Below are 20,192 nucleotides of genomic sequence, written 5' to 3'. Positions count from 1 at the left end.
TTCATGCCCTAGTTGAGAGACAGACTGGGAAGAAGCTAAAATGCATAAAGTCAGATAATGGAGGAGAGTATATTGGGCCACTCAATAGGTATTGCGTAGAGCAAGGTATTCGCCATAAGAAAACACCACCAAAGACTCCTCAGTTAAATGGTGTTGCTGAGAGGATGAACAGGACTTTGATTGAGAGAGTTAGATGCTTGTTGTCACATGCAAAGTTACCAAAGACATTCTGGGCTGAGGCACTAAGTACTGTTGCGCATGTGTTGAATCTCTCACCATGTGCTCCTTTAAGGTTTGACATACCAAATCGGGTATGGACAGGAAATGATGTTTCCTATGATTATCTACGTGTCTTCGGGTGCAAAGCATTTGTGCACATTCCGAAAGATGAAAGATCGAAACTTGATGTTAAGACACGACAGTGTGTGTTTATTGGCTATGGTCTAGATGACTTTGGCTACAGATTTTATGATCCGGTTGAAAAGAAACTTGTGAGAAGCCAAGATGCTGTGTTCGTGGAGAATCAGACCATAGAGGATATTGACCGGGTTAAAGAATTGGGATCTCATAACGGTGATTCAGTTGATACTGAGATAGTACCTCCAACAGTGGTTCCTGAAGAGGTTGGAGAGGAGGACCAAATTGAGCAGCAAGATGTTACTGATGCTTCCATTAATGATGATGAACTCCCAGTTCCAGAAGCTTCAACTCCACCTCAGCTTCGAAGAAGTTCAAGAGTTAGACAGCCTTCCACAAGGTACTCTTCTGATATTTATAAAATTAATTTTGTTGATAATGGTGAACCAGAATGTTATGCAGAAGCTGTGGAGGATGAACACAAGGAAAAGTGGATTGAAGCCATGAAAGATGAGATGAAATCCTTATATGAGAATAATACCTTTGAGTTAGTAAAGCTACCTAAAGGTAAGAGAGCTTTGACAAACAAGTGGGTGTACAGAGTAAAGCAGGAAGAACACTCTCCACGGCCACGGTACAAAGCTAGACTAGTTGTCAAGGGATTCAACCAGAGAAAAGGTATTGACTTTGATGAGATATTTTCTCCAGTGGTTAAGATGTCTTCCATTCGTGTTGTTCTTGGACTAGCAGCCAGCCTAGATTTAGAAATTGAGCAAATGGATGTAAAGACTGCTTTTCTTCATGGTGATTTAGATGAAGAAATATACATGGAGCAGCCAGAGGGTTTTGAAGTCAAGGGAAAAGAGGACTATGTCTGTAAGCTAAAAAAGAGCCTATATGGCTTAAAACAGGCACCAAGGCAATGGTACAAGAAGTTTGAGTCAGTTATGGCGCAACAAGGTTACATGAAGACTACTTCTGACCATTGTGTGTTCTTTCAGAAATTCTCTGATCATGATTTTATTATGCTTCTGTTGTACGTCGATGATATGTTGATCTTCGGCAAGAGTGCTTCTAGAATTAATCAATTAAAGGAACAGTTGAGCAAGTCTTTTGCTATGAAAGACTTGGGGCCAGCAAAACAGATTCTTGGGATAAGAATTACACGAGACAGGAACGCCAAAAAGTTGTGGTTGTCTCAGGAGAAGTACATTGAGAAAATACTTTATAGGTTTAACATGGACAATGCTAAAGCGGTTAGTTCTCCTCTTGCTAATCACTTTAAATTAAGTAGTAAGCAAAGTCCTTCTACAGAGGAAGAAAAGGCAAGTATGCAACAAGTCCCTTATAATTCTGCAGTTGGCAGTTTGATGTATGCTATGGTATGTACAAGGCCAGATATTGCTCATGCAGTTGGAGTTGTGAATAGGTTCCTTTCTAATCCTGGCAAGGAACATTGGATAGCTGTTAAATGGATTTTCAGATATCTTAGAGGTACTTCTAAATTATGCCTATGTTTTGGTTCTAATAAGTCTATGTTGGTTGGATACACAGATGCAAACATGGCAGGTGACATTGACTCTAGAAAGTCGACTTCGGGATATCTAATAACATTTGCAGAGGGAGCAGTATCATGGCAGTCTAAGTTACAAAAGTGTGTTGCACTTTCTACCACAGAGGCTGAGTTTATTGCAGCAACTGAAGCTTGTAAAGAGTTGCTATGGATGAAGAAATTTCTTCAAGAACTCGGGATCAAACAAGACAAATATGAGTTATTTTGTGATAGTCAGAGTGCTATACACCTTGGTAAGAATTCCTCTTTCCATTCAAGATCGAAACATATCGATGTAAGATATCACTGGATACGAGATGTTTTGGAGATGAACCAGTTACAACTTGTAAAGATCCATAAAGATGAAAATGGGTCTGACATGTTAACAAAGTCATTACCAAGGGAAAAGCTTGAGATATGTCATTCAGCTGCAGGGATGCAAGTCCCTCCCACATTGGCGTGAGGGGGAGTTTGTTGCTAGATGGTCCCACCAATGTGGGTAGGGTGGTGACCAAAAGCTTAACAATTAAGCTTGGAAGATGAAGTGAAAGGTTTTTTGATTAATGGCTTCATTCATGTCCACTTAATGGGAGATTAAAGTGGGCAAATGAAAAGACAAAAGAGTTGGCTTTGTAAAGCCTATATAAAGGCCATGGATTTGGCTACCTTGGATATGAGAGAGTTCAAGAAGAAGATGAAGAGAGGAGAGAAAATTTGTTGAGATATACAAGTGTGAGAAAATTAGCCGAGAAGAAGTTGGTGGATTTCGTAGAAATTCTTGTGCCTCGGGGTATGTTATTTTCTCTTGTATTTTGTGTTGCCTCTAATCGTTGAATTAGAGAAGCCTCCTCTTTGTACCCATTATCTATATAGTGGAAGGTTTACTGGCTTGTGCCCGTGGTTTTTTACTCCTTGCCTTGAGGAGGTTTTTCCACGTTAAAATTCTTGGTGTTCTTCTTGGTGCCGTTTATTTATTTTCATTTTGCTAATTATATATTCTTGCGAGCTTTCTTCCCAACAAACATTTCTACACTCTTGAATCAAAGAAAACACTCGGTATTCTAAGTCTTTCTCTCTAGTTACAAGCTCTTCTCAAGACTGGAAATTCATAATGATCTAAAGAAGATGAACTTGAGAAAAACACTCTGAGCTTAAACCAGTGGACGCAAAGATCACGCGATTGTGGGATACAGTGGAGGACTGCATCAGAGACAGATCTCCATTGAATGGATTCCATGGACCTCTGAATGCTTGGATCTCCGTCTTCAACAATCCACTAAATCCTGGTAGATTGGGTACTTACCTTGTGTAGATCACTCGGGTGAGATTGCACTTCTCCACCTTTGTACTTTGGAATTGAGTTAGTGGATTGGACGCATCGATGATCATCCCCTAGATGTAGATACACATTGTATCGAACTGGCTAAACAAATCTTGTGTTGCTTTGCTTTCTGTGTTTACCTTTCTTCCGCACTTTATCTTTCTGTTGGTTAAACTGCTTTAGTATCTGTTATAGCGTCTGTGTTTAGTTAGCATACCAACTGTTTGATAAAGATAGGTTAAGTTTGTAGATTAACGAATCACGCAAAATTCACAAATGTCATTCCACACACTTAGAACACACAAGGCCATTCTCATGACTCATGAGTGCCTAAGAGACATTTTATCAAACACGTTGATCTTGACATCCCAAACTCTTATTTTCTCAAAGGTGAAGTAAAGTTAATCCAAATACATCCCTTCTCGCAAAGGTCATGGTGACTAACATCATCAAAGACAAGTCTCACCACTCCTAATCAACCAATTTAAAATCACACCTCCATGAATATAATCTACATTCTTATCTCCCCCAAGGAGAACTAATCACACATAATAGAAATTAGAGATAGATTCAAGATTAAACAAGTAATTCATAACAATCACATAATAAAAGACCAAAGTAAACCATCACAAAAGCAAAATTGCAACAAAAGGAAATTGGAATTGACTTATTAGCTAGAATGGAGATGAACTTGTAAATCAAATCTCAAATTCTTGCTTCAATTGTAGTGTTAGTGTTTAAATGTTGTTAAACCCCAACTTTTAATTGACTTTATTATTATGAAAAATTAGATAGGTTAAGTTTAGTGTCTGTTATAGCACTAAGTGAAGATCTGGTAAAGTAGACACTACACCAAACCTTGAAAGCTAGTCGTTGGACTACACCGACTTATCCGAAGAACAATTGGCAGAGCATTATAATGTTTGAGGTTGTTTTACAAGAAAAACCTTATCTTCTGTTATACCTCAAAGGGTAAGACAGTAATTCTCTGCTTAGAATATCTTAAGAAACTACTTGCCTTTCAAGAGTCAGAGTAATATATATTTACATAGAGAGATGATGATTCAAGCGGAACTACATTAATGAAAGGTTATCTTCAACATTTGAATCACAAGAAACTCTGTAACACCCCCAAATTCTAAATACAGAAAACCAAAGAATAAAAGGAAATTTCTTAACATGCGGAAGCTAAATCAACAAACTGGGGTGTTATGCCACACTTAGGTTATTATAAACCAAAATGCACAAGCTACAAAGGTTCTATCTACAATCCAATTACAAGGCATAAACCAACTATGAAAATTCATCAAAAGGTTTATCTAATACAAAGGATAAGAATACACCATTCAGACTAGATTGCGCGTTCTCGGGAAACATCTCTAATACAACCTGAAATCACATTTTGAAAATTAGAGAAAGAATTCTAAGTAAACTCACTCCAACACGTACAGATATATAAGTATACTTTTATATCCAAAATAGGTTTTGCAACGATATGAGTACATATATTGTTAGTGTTTTATTTTTGTCAAAACCCCAACGTATAATTGGCAATATTATTATGGCAAATTAAGATAGGGTTTAGCATGGTGTCTGTTTTCTCTTTACGAAGACTGATTGATCAGTACAATCCACAGACGCACTACCACTGAAGATCTGGTAAAGGAAGATGTTTCCAAAATGCTGAACGCGGTTTATGAAGACAGTTTTGGAAAGAATATCAGCGGATTAGCATGGAAGGTATGGACCGAATCTTAAAGATTTCATTCTTCACAAATTGTCCTACCATCTACAATCAAAGATATTTTTGGAGAGTGTTCTTATCAAGGAAATATAAGTATCCTCATTCGATCAAGAATTAGGGTTCAGTTGATTGAAGGCAAAAACAGTCAATGCTATACAGGAACACACATCTTTGATCATCATGTCTCTTCTCAAGATATTAAGTTCTTGGTGATTATGATGAAGAACTTGAGGAGAATTAGCGTTGCTTAAATGAAAGGACGCGAAGATCACTCAGTTGTGGGAACAACGTGGGACTGCGTCATTGAAGCAGACTGCATCAGAGTTAGCTCTCCAATTGAAGGGATTTCATTGGACTTCTGTATGCGTGGCTCTCCGACTTCAACAATCCACTAAACCTTTGTAGACTGGGTACGTACCTTGTGTGGGGCACTTGGGTGATATTGTTGTTTCTCTACCTTTGTACATTGGATTATGATTTAGTGGATTGGACGGCTCGGTGATCGTCCCCCAAATGTAGATACACATTGTATCGAACTGGATAAACATCGTATGTGTTGATTTATATTCTGCATTAGTCTTCCGCTTTAAACTAATCTGCTTTCTAACTGGATGACTGACAAATCAAGTCTCTGAGTCAGTCAGTCCAGTATATCAGTTGATAATCTCTATTAATAATCTTAAACTGAGGAAATGCAAAATTACATATATATATATATATATATATATATATATATATATATATATATATATATATATATATCATACCAACGAACTTAGTAGAAGGATTCCAAAAGATATATACTCAACAAGGAGATAGATCCAAGACCAATTCAAAAATATATAACCAAGGTGACCAACAATAGATTTCCAAGAGTTCACACATCAAACGTAGTATAGTGGTATATATACATATATAGCCAAGGAATTATATATATAACAATAGCCAAATTCACAATATCAATACAATATCCAACCGTAACACCAAGCCAACCTTATCCACCAAAAGCGGAGTCGAAGCTCTCTTCCACCGATGCAAATGGAGTCGAAGCTCTCTTCTACCTATGAAAGTCGTATTCCACCCATGCAAATGGAGCCGAAGTTCATAACCATCAATACAAGGAGTCGAAGCTCATATTCCACCAATAGTGTAGATCTACAAGAAGGGATTTCTTAGACTACTAACTGCACACATCTCCGCCCTCGGCAATCTACTATAGCGACTTCAGACTGGGTTTGTACCGTGTGTGGGACACATTGGGTGAGAATGAGTTCTCTTACCATCTGTTGTATTTGCTGATGAGATAGTAGATTGGACACATTGAGGATGGTCCCCAAACGTAGATACTGGTGTATTGAACTGGGTAAACAATACATTGTGTCATTTACTTTCTACACTTAGATACATCACTGATACAATCCCTATTCGCACAAACTAGTTTAGGGCTTGCAATAATATAATCAATCAAACAGTTAAGCCAGAAAGATAATCAGAGATTAAAGAATATCACACATATACGAAATTCACACTTGGCATCAAAGCTTTTAAGTCCACATAATGACTTGATCCGTAAGGGAATTTGAATTTTTGTATCTTAAGATATTATTGATCCAAATTAGATATTGTGATTAGTTTCTTGAAAATCTTTGAATTCCTGTTGCATCTCTATTATGTGTATACTGTTGTGTTGGAAATTGATCTGACAAGATGGATAGAAATATGAAACCACTTGAAATGGATGACACCAATTACTCATTTTGTAAATCCAAGATGTGTACTTACCTTCAAGCTCATGGTGCTAGGGTGCAATGTTCAGTAATTACATGTTGGACTCCTCCAACACAAGTTGAACCAAATGGTACAACAGTCGCCAAACTAGAGACTGATTGGACAGATGTTGAAATTACTCTATCAGACTACAACAAGGCATTGAATTCAATTGTGGGTTCTCTACATGAGTAAGTATTCACCCTTGTCACCAGTGTGGATAAAGCCAAAAAGGCGTGGGAAATCTACAAACCAAATTTGAAAGAACAAATGATGATAAACAGTCAAAACTCCATATGGTGTTGTCTGAATTTGAAGGATTGAAGATGAGATGATTACTGACTTCCATAGCCATGTATAAGATTTTTTGAACTGTGTTGCAATACTTGGTGAACAATTCACTAAGTCACGAGTCGTGAAAAAGATCTTATGTTCCCTACCAAAGAGATTTCGTATAAAGGTGACTGCTATACAAGAAAACTCAAAATGGGAAAAGAAAACAGTTGGTGAACTCATGGGTAGTCTACACACCTATGAATTACAAGTTCTTACCGAAGACAATCCTAATTCTTCAAGAAAGGGTAAATCTATTGCATTTATTGCTAACGTTGAGCCCGAGTCTGACGCTGAGGATCTAGATGATGAACCCCTTACCTTGCTGACAAAGAAGTTTAAGAAGATCCTAAAGGGTTTCAATCGCCGTGGACAAGGACAAACTGGCAGAAGGCAAAATATGTTAGGATCATCACAAAGTCAAAAATTTGCATCCAACACTACTAGTTCTAAATCTGGTCAAACGTCTCACTCGGAACAATCGAAGAATTCCTCAACAAATCCTAGAAAGAATCTCAATAGAGGAATACAATGTCGAGAAATGTGAGGGGTATGGAAATATATAAGCTGAATGTCCTACATATCTCAAAAGGAAGAAGTACATGACTGCCACAACTTGGAGTGATGATGAGGGAGATGATGCAGATCAGGATGCTGATGAAACTACTGGAAACTTTGTTGCATTTTTTATTATAGGTGTTAATCCATCAGAATCTGAAGATGAAGATTATCTATTGTCCGATGATTTTGAAGAAATACACATTCATCTTGAAGTGGAATATGAAAAGTTGGTTATAAGCTGGGAACAACTAGAAGAAAGCATTCATTGAGGACTATAAGAAGGTAGACGGTCCAACAGACTTTTTTGGAGGAAATGTCAAACCAGGCAAAACTAAAGTTGTTGGAACAATGCAGAAGAATGGCCTAGTGATCAGGGAGATTTCTTATGTTAAAAGATTGAAATTCAATCTTCTTAGCACAAGATAATTATGTGACAAAGGCTACATTATAGAATTCAGCCATAAGGATTGCAAAATCAAGAACGCTGAATCAAAGAAAGTTGTGTTTATCAGGAAAAGATATAAGAATATTTATTTGGTTGATTGGAGTACCATTGAAGTAGACATTTGTCTTTTAAGCAAAGGGTCTGAAGAATTAAGTTCACTCTAGCAAAAAAAGATGACTCATCTTAACTTCAAGACGATCAACAAACGCGGAAGGATCTAGTAGTTGGTTTTCCATATCTCATCTTTGAGAAGAAAGGGTTGCATGATGTATGTTAGAAGGGAAAGCAAATTAGATCATCATTCAAGGCTAAATATCACCCTTCATCAACAAGGCACCTAAGCTTACTTCATAAGGACTTATTTGGACCTATTGACCAACCAAGCATAAGTAGGAAGAAGTAGACTCTTGTGGTAGCTATAGTAGATGACTGCACAAGATATACTTGCGTAATATTTCTAAACAAGAAGAGTGAAACTCTTAAAAGAATGTCATACTTGCTCAAACTACATACTTCAAAATGAGAAAGACTGTTTTATTGTCAAAATTTGGTCAAATCAGGGGATTAAATTCTTAAAAATGATTCTATCAACGAGTATTATGATGCCAATGGAATTCATCATCAACTATAGTAATTAAGACTCCACAACATAATGGTGTTGCTGAATAGAGGAATCACACCATCAAAGAAGTAGTTCGCACCAAGCTAGGATAAGCTAAATTCCCTAAAAGATTTTGGGCAAAAGTAGGCAACACAACTTGCTATACTCAGAATCATTGCATGATTCACAAGCTTCATCAAAAGACACCCTATGAGTTCTGGAATGGGAGGAAACCAAAAATCTCATATTTCTATATGTTTGGTTGTAAATGCTTTGTTAATCATAATGGGATATCACAACTATGAACATTTGATGAGAAAACAGATGAAACTATTTTCTTAAGATACTCTCTAACTAGTAAAGCCATCAAATTTCTTAATAAGAAACCTATAGTAACTAAGGAGTCAATCCACGTATTCTTTAACGAACCTATAATCAATACTAAAGATATGGTTTATAAGATTACAGAAGATGTTCAAAAGTTGAACATAAGCAGTCGTCCCTACTTGAGGATACCTTGTAATATCCTATAGAAAGATGGCGATGATGGTTTAGATGATCAAGCCAACGAGAAGGAAATGGGGGTACAACAATCATAATGACAAAATGAGGTTACTATTGGAAAAAATAGCATAAAATAGCATTTTAAGTAGCTATTTTGTGGTACAATTATCATTGGGGTCCACTTCTGATTTGGGTCGAGTCAACGTGGATTTGGGTTCTTCGTAGTGATACGAAGAGATTGATATATTGTACGCTCAAAACGGATAATGGGTGAATGAGATATTGATTCTCAAAGTATACCATTTGAGTTGGAAAAATGAAGGGAAAATTGAAGCTTTTGTCCCACATTGGTTTTGGAAGTGGATTTGCCCCACTATTTATACAAGAGCTCTTTTAAAGCTTATTGGATTGTATATCCTAGAGGCTTTCTCTTGCGCGCAAGGGGGTATGCAAATTAAATCCCAAAAAGAGATTGAAAATGTTTGATTCAAGCCTAAGCTCGTGTGCTAAATTTGCAGGCTATATTTTTCGAATTTGTTAAGAAGTAGTAGTAGCAGCAGATTTTCATATACAAAAATTTACTTTTTTTTTCCCAACTCTCAAAACTCTCTGCTTCTACTCCTTTCTTAGCCTACTGTGTTCTAAGCTTTGCTCTTGTTCGCCGGGTTCATAGTTTTCGCCGGGTTCATAGTTTGGGTGCTCAAACGTTGAACCGTAGCACGTTTTATCCTGTGAAACCTAGGCTACAACGCTCCTAGCACTTGTGGGAGGTAGCAAATATGGTTTTAAGGAAAAGAACGATTCTTTCAACTCGTGCTAACCACTGACTGAATAATCCACCCTTTCCTTTCCAAATATTAGCCTATATTTCTCCACATAATAATAATCTTTTCGTAGGATTATTATTTTTGAGATTTTCCACCTTATTACCTAACAGTTACTCCATCGAAAGAAACATAGGATGTACCGATAGAAGCAAGTTAGTTGGAAAACGTTTCTAGGTATCTAAGTATTCCCCTAGAAATTGCACCAAATTAGATGGCTTAGAGATCACATGCCCAAGTAAGTAATTGGCAATGTGCATGAAGGTGTACGCACCAGATCATCTAGATAGAATGATATGTTCTCATGCTTCATTTGTCAAAATGAGCCGAAGACAATTGAGGAATCTTTAGCATATTTAGATTGGATTCAAGCCATGCAAGAGGAGTTGAATCAATTTGAAAGAAATCAAGTATGGAAATTAGTTTCAAGACCAAATATCAAAATTTTATTGGCACAAAGTGGGTTTTTCGGAACAACATGAACGAAGAGGTAGTTATTGTTGGGAATATGCAAGAGATAGTAGTGTATATTGAGCTAATCAACTACTCTTTCTACGGGATAACAAGTCGTTGAATTTGAAAAGTAATAATCTAGAAATGGAAGAAAAAAAAAGTCTAAAAACCAATCAAGATTTTATCACCTACTACTCTAACAGATACTGAATCATAGACTCATACTACTAAGAAATCTAAAAACAGAAAATGTCTTCTGAGGAAGAAGCAAATGAATCCAAAGACTCATACAACTTTTGTTCCATTGACCAAAGTGTTTCAATCTCTCATATCAACAACAAAGTCAAAGATGAAGATGAAAATGTTAGGAATAAAATGTAATATATTTTGATATGCCAAATTTGTATTTGTAGAACCCCCAATTTTTATTTGGTTTAAGTCTAGTTGAGTCTTAGACCATTATCGGGAAATTATTAATTAAGAAGCAAAAGAGAAAAACAGAAGAGGAAGATGTATGAAAAGTAGAGGAAGATATCATGCCTAAAATCAAGAATTTGTCTGGTAAAAATGACAATCAAATAGAAGAAGAAGACATATGATATGAACTTCACGTCGATACATTACTCAAAAAGAATTCCCATAAGAATTTTCTTTGAAGAAAATCAAGATTTGAAGTTTGCATGAATTTGACTTGAAGATCAAGCATCTATGGAAAGAAAGGAGTACATCAAAGAAGATTGGAGATATAACTAAATGATCATACAGATGAATTGGAAAATGCTTGTTATATTATAGCCTATGGCTTAAGTTCAAATCTCACCATCTACAATTTTACAAGGTAAAATTTGAGGAGAGGCGAAGGAATAGTACCAGATGAAGTTTGGGAACCCATTTGCGTGGACTTGGAGATCAAATTGCTAGAATATCGAAGAAAAATTCCCCTAACGTGAGAACCGTGAGAACACCATATGAAGTTTGGGAACCCATTTGCGTGGACTTGGAGATTTACAAACGGCTAGAATATCTTTCTGACACTTTACCAGAAGATTTGAAGACTTGAAGAAGAGTTCCAACAAGTGAAAATACAGAGCATACAAAAAATCTTCAAGTGAGAAAATATTCAAGAACTCAGAGAGCTAAGAAAGAAAGAAAGATCTACAGAGTTCAAAAATACAGAGCTAAACAGAGCATAAAAATCAAGTGTTGTTATACTTGATACATTCAAAGAGAGAAATACACTCAGAGATTCAGAGCATTCAAGAGAAATCATTCAAGGAGTGTTATATCTTCATCACAAGAGACTTGCAGTACATTGAAGATCATCTACAGAGTCTCAAAGTTGGAAGCAAGAAAAACTTGTTTTTCTATAAACAAGTGGCATCCCTACTAGAGTGTAGGAAGGAGATTGCCACAAGGAGTGTGAAGTCTTGGAGAAGGGAAAGTAACGCAGAGTCGTGAAATCCAATTTGTAGTTCTACCAGAGTGTAGAAAGGGGAGGAAAGTAACGCGGAGTCGAGAAATCCTGGAAAGTAACGCGGAGTCGTGAAATCCGAAGCAGCAGTGTTGGTGGCACTGGGCGTGATTGGTGTGAGCTTTGTGATCAAAGCACTAGATCACAAAATTCATTGTCTCTTGGAACCAAGTAGTGGTAGATATAGTGAATTGCTCTTGGAGGATAAGAGCAAGTGGAGTAGGGGGATTACACCACCTCCGAACCACTATAATTGTCTTGTGTTCTTTACTGCTTTCTTTACTTACTGCTTCTTGCTTGCTTCTCATGAGATATACTTGACACAATCTCTACACACACTTACTTTATTTTATTTTCCGTTGTGCACCAGGCTCTAACAATCTAGTTAAGAGTTTTGGTTTCTCTGTGCCTTAGCAATTGTTGTACTTTGCGAAATCGGTTTATAAGTCTATTACTAGAAGAGACAAACCTTCTAGATTTTTACTGCACCTCTTTTGGGACCAACAGAAAATTTCACCAAAATTGAAGGACAAGATTCTGACAAATAGAAGAGCTTCTATATCACCTTTTTCACCTATATCACATAAGAGAGCAACCAGATCCTCTAAAAAGATATTTATCATTGTTCCAGAAGACATTAAGAAAATTAAAAGTCATCTCAAGTAAAGTTCAAGCCAATCTTTGAGAATGATGAGGTAATCCGAAAATGGAGAAGAACCACAAAAGAGGTTTAATTGTTCAAAGATATATTGATGTTCAACAATTCAACAAGATCTGCCAGATAGCCAGTTTACTTGAAGAGACAAACCTTCTAGAAATTGTTCAAGGTATCAGTCCATATTCTCAATTGCTAACAAATCAATTCTTCACCAACTTGACTGAAGAAGTTGTTAACCCAACCAACCCCAATTTTGAAAGGGTCTTCTTCAAAAATAAATGGTATAAATTCAGCCCAATAGTGATCAATAATGAACAATTTGGTAGGGTTGATGAAGAAGATGGTGAGGAGTATGATTATAATAAAATGGCTAGGACTTTGACTGCCAGTTGTTGGGATTGAGCTTCCCTCCTATGTGGTAAATAGCTCATTTTGGACCAAGCCAATTTATATTCACTATAATATTTGATAGCTTCTTAAGAAAGTGTTTCTGACAATTATTTAATTGTCATGGGAGAATGGGATATGGGTAGAAGTTGAAGGGTGGAAGTTGGAGAGAAAAAGATATTGGGTTGAAGTTGGAGAACAAAGTTGATGGGATGAGGTTTGAAGATAATTTTCCTTCACTGCTTTCTTCCCCCTTTTCCCCTCTTATGTAAGCAGAACAACAATTATAAAAGGGGATGCAGTGCTCATTCTTCAAGGAGTGAGAGAGAAAAATCTACACACTTCTACATCACATATTTCATATTCCATTCGGCAGTGTATTAAGAAAAAGAAGAGAAAAAATACATTTCTTCTTCTTTCTTCATGGCGTACGCAGCAACAGTAGAAGGAGCATCATCAATTTCTTCTTCATCTGTGGCGTTACTTTGTCGTGGGTTTGCCGATCTCTTGGGTATTATTTTCATCAAATATTTTGAGGTCAGCTTGTATTTATTCCAGGCATCATTTGGGTAATCTTGTAATATTTGTATTCTGTTCACCTTGCTCGTGGTGGTTGAATATTTTGGGTACGAGATATATTCCTTTTAGCCTGTGAATTATAATATATGTATTTGGTCTAGTGTTGGTGTATTAATGATTTTGGATGTTTGGCTTGTGTGGTAGCCAGGAACTTTGTACCCAAGATTTATTATAGTGGAATATTTTGTTGTTGGTGGTTCCGTGGTTTTTCTCCCGTGGTTTTGGGGTTTTCCACGTAAATCTTGTGTTCCTTGTATCTGTTATTTATTTTGGCTATTTCGTACCATCTCATATTTGCGCTCTTGTCGGTCCTGTGATTTTCATTTGTCATAGGTAGTGGGATTTTTCCCAACACCGATAAACTCACTTCATGGGCCTCATGATTGCATTGTCAAAACTAGTTATCATATGGTCACACCAACATCGTGTCAAAAGATTTGGCTAGACTTCAATATGGCATTGGATGAAGAGACCTTTTGATTTAGGCATTGTTATGTTCTCACACTATCCACCCTTTACTCTCTTCTCTCTCTTTATTTGGAAAATTTTGGAAATTTGTTTAGAAGTTTGGTATGGTGATGATGATTTGGGACTAATTTGAAATTTGTTTTTTATGTAATGATGTGGTGATGATAATATTTCATCTTGTAATAATTTCTTTTTTTTTTTTACAATTATCTTGTATATGATGTGTCGTTTTCAATGGTATGTATGTTTCTTAGTTATTGTTTTGTCAAATAACAACTAAATGGGGAGATTGTTATAGTCAAAGACTGTTAAACCCTACATATAATTGGCTTGCTATTGTGACAAAGTTTTAGTTCAGCCTGTACAATTTGTAGGATTAAGTTAGATTAATAGACTAGTGGATATTCTACTTCAAGAGATGCTGCGACAGAGAAGGATGGGTTAAAGATGCTAACAGACAAATATATATATATATATATATATATATATATATATATATATATATATATATATATATATATATATATATATATATATATGGTCGGGTTCTCATGCGATCACTCACCATTAGGTATGCATAAATGCACTACAAACTGTTCGAAGTGTTGTGCATTTTCTTGATGTGTGGTGAATATTGGGGTGCATTTGTGCATTTCATTCTGATGCACTCTCGAACACTGTGTGGTTCATTTATTCATACCTAATGGTGTAATACGCATTGACCGCGGGAAGCTATGTACATATTTGATCCAGTATATGTGTGTGTATTCATGTTGATATCCGGATGCCCAATCATATTTGTATGATCTAGGACTACTTATTAGATAATTGTTTTTTATTGCACAGTCCATGTAGCATTTAAACCATCTAAAATCTAGTTTCTTTACTAAGGGTCCATTTGGAAAGTAGGAAAATGACTTCTGGAAAATGAGTCATTTTCTGAAAAACATTTTCTTTTCTCGTGTTTGGCTACACAACAGAAAACTGTCTTTGTGTGTTGTTGGGAAACACTTAACAAGGCAAAGGCTTTTTGGGTGCCTTTTGTGATTTTTGTCCTTATTCATGTGTCCCACATTGGCAAGCTAACCCACTGTTTACCCCCTTTTATTCACCAACCCCTTTGAGAAGGTTTGAAGTGTTATGGAGGGAAATAGGGGGAAATCACGCGCGCGTCGCCGCTGCCACCCGCTCGGCTCGGTTCGCACGTGCTTTGCGGTGTGGTGGGGTGGGGTGGACGTTTTCCACCCCACCCCACTACACATTTCTACCCCTATTTTTGTGGGTTTTAGATCACCTTGTCCGCACTTCATTATGAACAAAGGAACGTGCGCGCACTTGGCGTTGGTCTTTCCCACTTCCCATCTTTCTCGCTGTTTCTTCATGGCTGAGATAGGACGAGCGATTTTTTACTTTCAGTATATAAATCGCTCGTCCCCAACACTGCAAGACACACTGAGAAATCACGGTGAATAGAGGTTGCCTGCGTTATCTTTTCTGTGCTTACCAGTCGAAAGCTAGAGATAGCCCTGTTCGTTAAATGCTTTTAAGGTAGTGTTTAGACACGACACAGAAACCTCTCTACTATTAAAACACACTGCCTAATAGCCTACATCCCGCACGACATTGTTGTTCTTCTGCGAATTCTCCAACAATTAAAATCATTTAAGTTCGCATTCAGCAATGTCTCAGGGACCAGCAGCGGGGTTGGATGTCGCTCCGATTCAACCACTGACAGGTGGTCTCAATTACAGAAGGTGGTCTGCGAAGGTGATGATGTTGCTGGAGTCGAAAGACGTCGACTACGTTATAGTCGAGGACCCTGCGAAATTTAACGTGGCGGATTCGCAGTCACCTGATTCGTCTGCTCAATAGGACACTCCAGCCACGCCTTCAGTGGACTCTATGGATCCAAAGGAAACACCAGCTTTCGAGGATCCCAAGTCGACCTCAACACAACCTTCCCAAGTAACCCAGGCAGTTTGTGAGAAGTATGAGAAGGATAACAAGACTGCTCGCACCGCCATTCTCCAACGGGTTTCAGATCCTTTGTTTGACATGTTCTCCTTATATAAGTCAGCAAAGCAAATCTGGGACTTACTCAAGGAGAAATATGGTGCTGACGATGCTGGAAGAAGGAAATATGCAGTTGGGAGGTGGCTGCACTTCATGATGAATGACACCAAACCAATTGTTTGAACAGGTACACGAGTTCGAAAACCTTGTTGCAGACATGAAGGCAGAAGGTGCTGTGGTTAACGAGGTTGTACTCTGCGATTCACTGGTGGATAAACTGCCCGAATCTTGGGTGGACTTCAAGAACAAGATGAAGCACGATCAACGCACCTATACCTTTCAACAGTTGATCAACAGCCTGAACATTGAGGAAGAAAACCGTCTGGTTCACAGGTCTGTTGTTCCTTCTAGCTCTATTAAAGCAAATGTTGTTGAGGCTAATCCAGGCTTTAATAAGCCAAAGCCAGGTAAAAATAATAAAAACCAAGGCAGAAACTATAAACACAACAACAACAACCATGTCAAAAGTGGGCAAATTCAGAAAAAGGGAAAGAATTCTGGTGAGTGTTATGTTTGTGGCAAACTTGGCCACCGTGCTGCCCAATGCTACAAACGCTAAGGGAACACAAACCAGAATGGTAAAAAGACAGATTCTGAAGGTCCAAAAGGCCAAGCACACATAGTGGAAGACACGGAGAACTCTGACCTTGTGGCAGCAGTGATAACCGAGGCAAATACAGTTGAAGATCCAGACGAGTGGGTTGTAGACACTGGTGCCTCACGTCACTTCTGCAACAACAAGTATCTGTTCAAAGAATTTGAGTCAATCACTGGAGAAGAACAAGTGTTCATGGGAAACTCCAGCATATCCCAGGTAAGTGGTAGGGGAAAAGTACAAATAATGCTTGGGTCTGGGAAATAGTTACTTTTACAAAATGTGTTCTTTGTTCCCTCCCTCCGTAGAAACCTGATTTCTGCAGGCCTACTTAATAAGGCCGGAATTAAAATGGTACTTGAGTCTGACCGAATGGTCATGACTCGACGTGGGATGTTTTTGGGAAAGGGATACCTGCGTGGAGGGCTTTTTGTGTTAGATGTCACAGTAGTTAGAAAGCATTCTGATGTAGTTGGTACTGAAAACCACACCCCGGCTTGGCATGTTCAAACCAATAATAACAATGCTTCTTCTTCTGCTTACATTACTGTTTCGTTAGATATCTGGCATGGTAGATTAGGACATATTGGCACAAAATGTTTAAATAGAATGAAAAACATGAATTTGTTGCCTAATCTGTCTAATGAAGCATGCACACAATGTGAAATCTGCGCTGAAGCAAAATTTGCTAGAAAATCATTTTCAAATGTGAGTTTGCGTACTACATCTGTATTAGAACTGATTCACACCAATTTAGCTGATTTTAAAACCACTGAAAGTAGAGGTGGAAAACGCTACTATATTACTTTCATTGACGATTTCTCCCGGTTTTCTAAAGTGTACTTACTAAGAACAAAAGATGAAGTCGAACCAAAATTTGTGGCTTTTAAAACTGAGGTAGAAAATCAGTTAGACAAAAAGATTAAACGTCTTCGCTCCGATAGAGGGGGAGAATATGAATCAAATACAATGAAAACTCTGTGTGAATCTTCGGACATTATTCATGAATTAACTGCCCCTTATACTCCTCAACAAAACGGCATTGCCAAGAGGAAAAATAGAACGCTCAAGGAAATGATCAACGCTATGTTAATCAGTTCAGGTGCTCCGGACTCACTGTGGGAAGAAGCTGTTTTGTCAGCAAACCACATCTTAAATAGAGTCTCGCACAAAGGGTTTGAAAAAACCCCCTATGAGCTATGGAAAGGGCATGCCCCAAATATTAAGTACCTAAAGGTATGGGGCTGTCTGGCTAAGGTGGGACTACCATCCTTTAAAAGGCCCAATTTGGGACCCAAAACCATAGATGCCGTATTTGTTGGGTATGCCGAAAACAGCGCAGCATACAGGTTTATGTGTTTGGAAAACCGTGCAATGTGTGAATCTAGAGATCCTATATTCTTTGAACACATTTTTCCGTTAAATAATGCTTGTGGTACACCTGTTGATAGAATTCAACAAACTTCGCATGATGTTTTTCCCAGTTTTCCAATCAACTCTGAAGAGCCCCGAAGAAGTAAAAGGCCTAGAGTTGAAAAGAACTTTGGTTCTGATTTTTTAACTTATGTAACTGAGTTGAAAGATGTGAATGAACTTTGTGATCAGCTCATATGTCAACTGGCCCTAGAAGAGGAACCAACAAGCTTCGAAGAAGCCATGCGCTCAGTAGATTCCATTTTGTGGAAAGAAGCAGTTAAAAGTGAGTTAGACTCAAATACTCAATACAGTCTAAACCACACTTGGGAATTGGTCAACAAACCAAAGGGTTGCAAACCAATCGGCTGTAAATGGATCTTCAAAAGGAAACTAAGGCTAAATGGGTCAATTGAAAGATTCAAAGCCAGACTAGTAGCCAAGGGCTACACACAAAAATTCGGTGAGGACTATTTTTATACCTATTCACCGGTAACAAAAATTGCAACCATTCGTGTTTTGTTTGCACTGGCTTCTTCACACAAGTTGATAGTTCACCAAATGGATGTAAAGACAGCATTTTTAAATGGTGAACTAGAGGAAGAAATCTACATGGAGCAACCTCCCGGATGCGTTGATCCAGGGCAGGAAGGAAAAGTATGCAGACTCAAGAGGTCTCTATATGGCTTGAAACAAGCCCCTAAACAATGGTATGAAAAATTTCATAAAACCTTGTTAGATCTGGGTTATTCTACTAACCGATCAGATGCATGCTTGTACACAAAAGAGATAGAGTCTAGCATTGTGATCATATGTCTCTATGTAGATGACATGTTGATTTTTAGCTCAAACCTTGAGGCTATAAATAAAACTAAAAAGACTCTATGTGACAAATTTGAAAGAGTTAATACCCAAAATGGTCCTCGACTATAGTGGTTTTTCTCAATTTCGTCCTAAACGACTTTGGTGACCTAATATCGTCCTAGACTTTTGTGTTTCGCTCAATTTAGTCCTCAATTTGTTATTCCGTCAAATTAGTGTTAAATAAATGGACAATTCAGTAATGTCAATATTGATCTCTCTTTACTTTCAACTTCTGAAGTGCGAAATTCCTCTTTCTTGTACGAATTACACCCAGAATTACTCCCGGACCTGCAAATCAAATTTTATATTCGCAGTTTTAGGAGTAATTCTGGAAGTAATTCGTAAAAAAAAAAGGGATTTCGCAGTTCACATGTCTATGAGTAAAGAGATGCCAATATTAAAATTACTGAATTGTCTATTTATTTAACACCAAATGGACAGAATAACAAATGAGGGACTAAATTGAGCAAAAACACAAAAGTCTGGGACTAAATTGAGCGGAACACAAAAGTCTGGGACGATATTAGGTCACCAAAGTCGTTTAGGATGAAATTGAGAAAAACCACTATAGTCGAGGACCATTTTGGGTATTAACTCAAATTTGAAATGAAGGACTTAGGGGAAGCAGATTTAATACTGGGAATAAAAGTCACAAAGACTGATTGTGGCTATCTGTTGTCACAAAGCCACTATACAGAGAAACTTCTAAAGAAGTTTGACAGTTATGAGGTGACTCCGGCTAAAAACCCCTTTGATCCAAGTATCAAATTGTTTAAAAAATGTAGACACTAGTGTGTCTCAAGAGGAGTATGCAAAGATAATTGGAAGTCTAATGTTTTTTATGAATTACACTAGACCTGATATCGCATTTGCAGTGAATAAGCTCAGTCGCTATACTCACAACCCTAGCTCCCTGCATTGGGATGCGTTAAGAAGGATATTTCGATATCTTAGAGGCACCGTGGACTGGGTCTTAATTACAAAGGACACCCAGTAGTGCTAGAAGGGTTTTGTGATGCAAATTGGGTAAATGATAGTCAAGATGTAAGCTCGACTAGTGGGTACGTGTTCACTATGTGCGGAGCAGTTATCTCTTGGAAATCAACAAAACAATCATGTATTGCTAGATCAACTATGGAAGCCGAGTTCATAGCGCTTGATCTGGCAAGTTAGGAAGCTGAGTGGCTGAGAAACCTACTGGCAGACGTGCCATTGTGGGGGT

The 20,192-nt window shown here is 37.6% G+C and overlaps 1 protein-coding gene across 1 annotated transcript; it reads left to right on the top strand.

Annotated features, from left to right (window-relative positions):
- Window positions 1-15,927: 15,927 nt before the first annotated feature.
- LOC109151151 lies at window positions 15,928-17,028 on the top strand. The gene is made up of 4 exons (XM_019299070.1): window positions 15,928-16,170; window positions 16,226-16,505; window positions 16,659-16,912; window positions 17,002-17,028. The coding sequence occupies exons 1-4, from the start codon at window positions 15,928-15,930 to the stop codon at window positions 17,026-17,028; spliced, it is 804 nt and encodes a 267-aa protein (XP_019154615.1).
- The last annotated feature ends 3,164 nt before the right edge of the window (window positions 17,029-20,192 follow it).

Source organism: Ipomoea nil, unplaced genomic scaffold (assembly GCF_001879475.1).
Source record: "Ipomoea nil cultivar Tokyo-kokei standard unplaced genomic scaffold, Asagao_1.1 scaffold2283, whole genome shotgun sequence".
Lineage (NCBI taxonomy): Eukaryota > Viridiplantae > Streptophyta > Magnoliopsida > Solanales > Convolvulaceae > Ipomoea > Ipomoea nil.
This window is presented reverse-complemented; position numbering and strand designations above follow the sequence as displayed.